This window comes from Ipomoea triloba, chromosome 2, assembly GCF_003576645.1.
Source record: "Ipomoea triloba cultivar NCNSP0323 chromosome 2, ASM357664v1".
NCBI classification, from domain to species: Eukaryota; Viridiplantae; Streptophyta; class Magnoliopsida; order Solanales; family Convolvulaceae; genus Ipomoea; species Ipomoea triloba.
The window spans coordinates 17,349,962-17,358,336 of NC_044917.1; the positions used below are offsets into that span (position 1 = coordinate 17,349,962).

Genomic DNA, 8,375 nt, shown 5'->3' on the forward strand with positions numbered 1-8,375 from the left:
AAGTCACGCTATGTGACCTCGGCGTTGGGCCGAAGTCACGCTATGGCGTGACTTCGGCCAGCGCCGAAGTCACGCGGTACCGTGACTTCGGCGCTGGCCGAGGTCACGCGGTACGTTTTTTTGTTTTTTGTTTTTTATTTTTTTGTTTTTTTTGTTTTGTTTTGTTTTTTTTTTCAGGGCTATGCTTGTGTTGAACTGACAAGTTTGTTTTTGTTTTTCGTTTTTCTTTCTGTTGTGCTGATAGGTTGGTGATTGTGCCTACCCATAACCAGGTTAGTTCCTCTATTATGGATTCGAATTCAAATTCGTGCTCGGAGTCTTCTGACAATGAATCTTCATCTTATGATGGTGAAGATACATTGACCTATGGTGGTGACACCGAGGCATTGGCCCATGGTGATGACACCGAAGACACCTCCTCTCTGTCTTCCTCTCCTTCCGAAGAAGACACCGTAGATTTCGATCCTCCTGCCCCTTCTGTTAGTCGTAAAAGGAGGAGGCGCCAGATCTCGTACTCCCCCATAGACAGTTCACTTATCGAGAGTACCTATCGCCGTCTAAAACCTGACGATGTAGAAGATATCCAAGGTCTAGTGTGTGGGAATGTTAGAATTGTCCTCCCTGGGCATGATGTCAGCATCATGGAACCCCCGGAGCCCTCCTTTTTTGGTGTTCACCTGTTGTCCGTGCAGGTAGGACTTAGGTTTCCCCTTCACCCTTTCCTGATCGAGTTTCTGAATTTTTATGAAATAGCCCCAGGTCAGCTTGCCCCAAACGGTCACCAGGTTATCGCAGGATTTCTTTCTGTGTGTAGCCAAAAACGAATGAAACCCTCCTTAGGTCTCTTTCAATCGTTGTTTAGAGTCATGAGGGCACCTAGAGAGGGTAAGGGTTTCGTGTGTATCTCCTCTATGCCCCGTAAGCAGCTTTTCGATGATCGTCCCTCCTTCAACAAGGACTGGAAGTCTAGGTTCTTCTTTGTCTCCCTAGGTATCCCTTCTCCTTTTGCTGTCGCATGGGGTACCCGAGTTAGATGCCATCCAACTTTAGACGAGAGTCCAGATATGCTTAGGAAGGTCAAGAAACTTCTGAAGGGTGGTCCTTTTAAGGTTGTCGGGAGTACTTCTGAGTGGTGGCTTCAGAATTTGGAGTTTAAGATGATCCGGCCAGCTGCCCTTGACGTACCTGGTACCCCTCTCGGTGTTTAGCTGTTTCTTGCATGCTGTTTTCTTGTAACTGTTTGCCATAACTTGAAATTGTTTGCAGGTGCTATGTCGTCGAAAGGTGCTATATCGTCAACAGCTGCTCGGTACTTGTCGCAAAGTGGGCAGTATCCTTCCAAGAGAAACAAAACTGACAAAAAAGGAAAGAAGAGTCAAGCCTCCACATCTGGTGGAGGAGCTTGTAACCTGACGCTTCCGCGAACAAGATCTTCAACTCAGCCAGGATCTTCAATTTCGGATGTGGATCTCTTGCCCGAGGGATTGTCTGCCCAGCCCCCAAGCAAGGGGAAGCCTCGCCAGTTCCACGCATTCGAACCAACTTGGTCCGGCTCGGTATGGATGTGCTCCCCGGGAAATCCTTCTTAGAAGGTACTATTGACGCCCCCGAGCTTGTTCGTAGCCTCGTCACCCCAAGAGATGCAGAAATTCTCGAAGAGCAGGGTTTGGCTGCGCAACGGGAGTGATATTGCAAAATGGCGATGGAGTCTATGTTGATAGGGGACAGTCTTCATTCGCAGTACGAAGCTATGCTCCGCGATTCTCTTTCGCAGAGGAAGAAACTCGCAGAAGACCAACTGCTTTTGGATACCGAGTTGAAGAAACTGAGAGAAGAGAACATAACACTGAAAACTGATCACTCAAAGTTAGAGCAGAAGCTGAAGGATGAGCGAAAGGGGAACCAGGAGACTCGTGCTACTGTCTCAAGCTGGAAAAGGCACGAGAGACGTACAAGCAGTCATCTGAGTTCAAGGATGACGTCCGGGAGTTCATGAGCACTCCAGAAGCTGTAGAGGAATTTTCTGCGTCCGCGGCGGGTCGGGCTGCACTCGAGGCACAGACTCAGCTAGCATTCGACCTTGGAATGTTCACCATGCAGCAGCAGATTTATCCGGTGCTTAAGGGAGAGAATCCTAATTTTGATCCGGAGGCTGTGGGCTTGCCTAAGTTTATGGAGAATCCCGACCCTGAGTCTGAGGAGTACGACATATCCCCTGTTGATGCTGATGATGCGGGAGTGTCTGATCGTCCTGACAACACCAACACCGCTGCCCAGGATGCTGCTGAGGATCCCACCACTACTACGAAGGATGCTTAGCATATCTGATGTATTTTTCGTTGCTATCCACATTCGCACTGTTTTTTGAATACTAGTTTCGCAGTTATTCGTGTGTTGAACACTTGTATTGTTTTTTTNGTATCATCGCCTCTGCTGGAGCTCGAGCTTCGAACCCGTAACTCAATGCGAAAGGAGTTTCACCCGTAGCCCTCCTTGGGGTTGTGCGATAGGTCCAAAGGATGCTATCCAGTTCTTCAACCCACGCCCCGCCAGCTGCTTCCAACTTCCTCTTCAAACCGTCAAGGATGGTTCTATTGGCATTCTCTACCTGACCATTCGCCTGTGGGTATGACACCGCCACCCGACTATGCTTGATGCCCCATTCCGTCAATGACACCGCCACCCGACTATGCTTGATGCCCCATTCCGTCAAAAAGACCGCCACCCGACTATGCTTGATGCCCCATTCCGTCAAAAAGTCTGAAAACTCTCTATGCTTGATGCCCCATTCCGTCAAAAAGTCTGAAAACTCTCTGCCTTCGAATTGACGTCCGTTGTCCGTGATTACTTGGATGGGGATGCCGAAGCGGCACAATATGTTCTTCTCCACGAACTTTTTACACCTGGCTGCTGTGATACTAGCCAGCGGTTCAGCTTCCACCCATTTGGTGAAGTAGTCAATGGCCACGATATCAGCTTCCACCCATTTGGTGAAGTAGTCAATGGCCACGATAATGTACTTCCGGCTTCCCGAGCCCGTGGGAAGGGCTCCTACCAAGTCTATTCCCCATCTCGAGAATGGAATTGCGGTGCTCACCGGAGTGTAGTTGGTTGCGGGTCGTCCTGGCAATGTCTGGAACTCTTGACACTTAGGGCATCGCTTGGCGTATTCTGCGCAATCCTTCAACATCTTTGGCCAGAAGAAACCTTGCAGCATGATGCGTCGAGCTATGGTGTATGCTCCTTGATGCGCGGAGCACACTCCTTCGTGGACTTCTCTCATCATCAGCTCTGCTTCGTCAGGGTACACACACTTCAAGAGTGTGCCATTATAGGATCGTTTATATAACTTGTCTTCCAATATCACGTAGCTGGGTGCCCGCAACCTTGTTAGCTTTGCATCTTGCTCGTCCACTGGTAAAGTGCCTTCCTTCTTGTACTTTGTGATGTGGTCAATCCAACATGGCTCTCTGGATTGCACGGGGCAAACCCATGAGATATCGATGCTGGATGTCTCCAAATCCTCAACCCGAGCAATCTTACGAATGTGGCCAGGGATCCCAGTGCTCAGCTTGGAGAGCATGTCAGCGTCAGCATTCTGTTCTCGAGGTACTTGGTGAATTTCGTACCCCTCGAATTCTCGCAAGGTTCGCAGCACTGCGTCCCTGTATCTTTGCATGTTCCCTTCATTGGCTTCGTACTCCCCCATCACCTGGCCGACCACTAACTTGGAATCACACCGGATGCGAACTTTTTCTGCTCGTAGTCCTGCTGCTAACCGCAGTCCGCTGAGGAGGGCCTCATACTCTGCCTCATTGTTAGATAACTTGAAGTGGAACCTGATTGCATAGTAAGCGCGGAATCCTTCCGGAGTGATGAGCACTACTCCACCACCGCAACCTTTACTGTTGGATGAGCCATCCGTAGACAAGGTCTACCATCCCCCATCTTCATTTTCCACCTGCTCCGTCACTTCGCGGGCTGTGCATTCCACTATGAAGTCCGCAAGGGCTTGACCTTTGATGGCGGGCCTTGGTTTGAATTCAATGTCGAACTGGCTGAGGTGCATAGCCCATCTCGCCATCCTAGCAAGAGTTAGTGTTTCGTAAGAAACTCCCTAATGGTTGATGTGAGAGTACATGGATGGGATGAGCTTGGAAGTAATGGGCCAACCTTTTAGAGGCGGTGACCGCAGCAAACACTGTTTTCTCCACGGCAGTGTACCGTAGTTCTGCGTCGTGTAGAGCCTTGCTTACATAGTAAATGGGACGCTGAGTCCCTCCTTCCTCTTTGACCAACACGGAGCTGATCGCACCCTGTGATATACCCAGGTATAAGAGTAAGGTTTCACCCTCCTCTAGTTTTGCAAGCAGTGGCGGGGATAGCAAATATTTTTTCAAGTCATCGAAAGCCGACTGACACTCTGGGGTCCATTCAAATCCCTTATTCTTCTTTAGTATCTGGAAGAAAGGGAGGGATCGTTCGGCCGATTTAGATAGAAATCGACCCAAAGCCGCTAAGCGACCGTTGAGTCTTTGGACTTCTTTAATGGACCGCGGGGGTTCCATGTCAAGAATGGTTTTTACCTTTTCTGGGTTTGGTTCTATCCCATTTCTAGTGACCATAAATCCCAGAAACTTGCCCCCATTGACTGCGAACGTGCATTTTTTAGGGTTCAAGCGTAAATTAAAATTTCTCATAATAGAAAATACCTCGTTAAGGTCTTTGACATGAGAGGCACCTCTACGGCTTTTGACAATCATGTCGTCTACATATGCCTCCATGTTTCGCCCCAGCACTTTTCCAAACAACTTGGCCACCATCCGGGTGTAAGTTGCGCCTGCGTTTTTGAGGCCGAACGGCATGACCAAGTAGCAAAAAATGCCTTCTGGGGTGGTGAACGCAGTCTTCTCAGCATCCTCCTCATGCATGAATATCTGATGGTACCCACGGAAGGCATCCATGAAGCTCATCAACTCACATCCTGCCGTCTCATCTACCAGCTGGTCTATGTTTGGCAAGGGGAATCGATCCATAGGGCAGGCTCTGTTGAGATCTGTATAATCCACACACATTCTCCATGTGGAGCCTTTTGGGGCCAGGACTATGTTGCTCAACCACACGGGGTAGTAGATCTCCTTGACATGTCCTGCCTGTGTCAACGCGAACACCTCGTTTTTCACAAAGTCCCTTCGTTCAGCCGACATATATCGCTTTCTTTGTTGTATTGGTTTCTTAGTAGGGTCCACGGCTAACTTGTGAGTTATGATGTTTCGATTGATACCTGGCATGTCTTCTGGACCCCACGCAAAAACTTCTTTAAACTGTCGGATGACTTCGACTATCTGGGCTCTTAGTTCGGGTGCCAACCCAGTACCAATCTTTACAACCCTATCTGCTTGTGCAGGATCGACCACCACGTCTTCTGTTTCAGATGCAGGCTCGGCGCGGGGCCAGCCCTCCTCTTCTCTCAGCACTTTTTCTGCGATGGTGTGGACCTGCAGATCTTTCTGTCCAATCTTCTTGCACGCTTTGATGTAGCAGCTACGAGCTGCTCTTTGATCTCCTCTCGCAACTCCTATCCCGTATGGCGTGGGAAACTTCATGCACAGGTGCTCCATCGAGACTATCGCCTTCAAATCTTCCAGAGCCGGCCTCCCAAGTATGATGTTATGGGCACATGTGAGTTTCACAACGATGAACTCCATGTTTATTTTGGAGGTGTTGGGGCTCACACCTATCTCTACTGGTAGTACCACAGATCCCTCCGTCTCTATTGAATCCCCAGTAAAACCAGAAAGTGGAGTCCGTACCTCTTTGAGTTGATTTCTGGGGAGTCCCAGTTTGGTGAAAGCGTCGTAGTACATCACGTTGACTGAGCTTCCGGTGTCTACGAGTATGCGATGCACAATGCTGTCGTTGATCTCCATCTTGATCACCAACGCATCTCGGTGAGGCAGTAGACCTTCTGGGAGGTCATCGTCAGAGAAGGTAATGACTTCCCTCCTCTGCTTTTTCCCCTTTGGAAGGCTGACCACCTCACCTACATATAACTGGCGACTCCACTTCTTCCTTTCTGCTTGTGTGTCTCCGCCTGCAGGACCTCCGTAGATGAAGTGTATGGTCTGCTTCTTGTGTTTCCTGGGCTCTTCTGTGTCTTTGTCAGAGAGATCTGTTACTGTAACTTGGTCGTGCTCCCTTTTCTTACCACTCGAGGATGACGGCTCGGAGCTGTCATCCTTCTTCCAAACATTTTTTGGTAAATTACGCGGAGGTTGTTGCTGGCTTGACTTTTGGCCCGGCTTTTGCTGGCCTGACCGTTTGACGAACTGTCTGAAGTATCCCCTCTGGATGAGCTCCCGTTTGACGAACTGTCTGAAGTATCCCCTCTGGATGAGCTCTTCAATCTGGCGTTTTAACACGTTGCATTCATCGGTATCATGGCCCACCTGCCTATGGAATCTGCAATACCTGGATTGATCCGCATTTGGGGAGACTTTCATGCACTCCTGCGGAAATTGCACGATCCCCATGTCTTCGGCTTGATTTATGATTACGCTAACTGGGTGAGTCAGCGGTGTCAGATGTCGCAACGGGATGAGGCGAGGTTGGTAATCTCTTCCCTTCTTTGAGGGTGGTTGGTTTGGTCGTGGTGCCTGGCTGGGCGGACCAGCTTTATCAAGTCGCCCACTCTTTCGTCCTTCCTCCTCATCCTTTTTCCTCCTGTCAGCCTCCTCCGCGTCTGCGTACCGATTGGCAGTTCTTATGAGTTCTTCATAAGAGCGTGGGTGGTGGGCGTTCATTTGTTTGTGGAAATTACCTGACCTTAGTGCTTGGATGAAGATGAGAATTGCTGCCTTCGAATCGAAGTCATATATGTTGTTGACTTCTTTTTTCCATTTGCTTAAGAAGTCTCGCAGGCTTTCTCCCTTATCCTGTTTTACCCCACCGAGATGTGAGAATGGTTTCTTATGTTGTATACTCCCTGAGAAATAAGACAAGAAACTTTTGGATAGCTCTGCAAAAGTTTGAATTGATCCGTCCGGAATTGTGTTAAACCAATCTTGAGCAGTTCCGTCCAAAGTGGACAAGAACGCTCTGCACATGATGGCATTGCTTGCCCCCATCATGACCATGGCTGCCTTGTATCTTGTCATATGGGTACGCGGATCTGAAGTGCCAGTGTAGGCCTTGATGGTGGGTAGTCGAAAGTCTTTTGGAAGAGGAACTTCCATTATGTCGGGAGAGAATGGAGCGGCCATTCTTACCTCCGATTCTGGTGAGTGTTCTCTTGCTTCTACTTTCTTTTCAAAATCATCTATCTGTCTTTGGAGTTTTTCCACCAGGCCTTCTTGTGGTGTTTTGTGTCTAGTGGAGTGACGCGGAGCCAATCCACCAGATTCGCCCATCCTTTCTCCGGATGGTCGTTTGGTTACTGCCTTTCCTGCTTGGGACGGGGACCTCTATTGGAGGATCCTTGCACCCCCAGCCGATCTCGGACAGATCTAGAAGCCGCCGGACGTTCTCGAACAGATCTGGAAACTGGTCGAGTTCCACCTTCCTGTCGTTGAGTTCTGTTTTGCCTCGGAGATTGCACTTCTTCCTCCAGAGGGGGTGGTGGCGGTAACATTTGGCCTTGCATTCCTGCGACTAGTTGGGCCATCGTCGCCGCCGCCTGTTGGATGACCTGCGCTGCTGCCTGAAGGTCCACCACCTGGTCGGGAGCAGCAGCTGGGAGGGGAGTATGGCCACCACCATGGTTGTTGTTGAGTTGGGTACGGAGGTCACCTTCTCTGCAGTTATTGTTGTTAAGTTGGTTGCGAAGGTCACCTCCACGGTTACTGTTGAGTGGTTTGAGATTTTTGTAAATTTAGCCTGAGATCTGATCTCGGCTCTCAATGAAAGCACCAATGACGGTAATAATGTGTTACCGGTATGTATTTGAGTATTTGAATGTTTGAATACAATATTGAGCGTAGTGCTCAGTGTACAAGTGAGTTCAGTATGTATTGTCTAAGTTCAAGTGTCGTCCCCCCACTATGTGGTTGTGAGTCCTTTTATTCCTTTCAGCTCAGTAACGGAGCATTGATGAGGAGTTGAACGTTGGTCATCAATGCCGAGGAGCTGAACGTTGGCCATCAATGCTGAGGAGTTGGACCGTTGCGCATTGATGCTGAGGAGTGAGGTGTCTTGGTAGTTTGAACGGCAACTGTCTTGGTTATGACGACGGTTCCGGGTCGGGTACCCAATTACCCTGTCATAAGACAATAGATAACCAAAGATGAAAGGACTAGGAATATGAATCAACTACCACTACTAATTTTGCAGGAAAGGTCTAATATTGTCAACCAATTAGTGGTTCATTCTAATTGCTA

General features: G+C 49.0%; 1 protein-coding gene across 1 annotated transcript; it reads right to left on the bottom strand.

The window, feature by feature from the left end:
• Window positions 1-2,383: 2,383 nt before the first annotated feature.
• LOC116010844 lies at window positions 2,384-6,533 on the bottom strand. Its single transcript, XM_031250343.1, has 3 exons — window positions 4,174-6,533; window positions 3,939-4,085; window positions 2,384-3,839 (listed from the first exon to the last, which is right to left on the bottom strand). The coding sequence occupies exons 1-3, from the start codon at window positions 6,531-6,533 to the stop codon at window positions 2,384-2,386; spliced, it is 3,963 nt and encodes a 1,320-aa protein (XP_031106203.1).
• Between the last annotated feature and the right edge of the window lie 1,842 nt (window positions 6,534-8,375).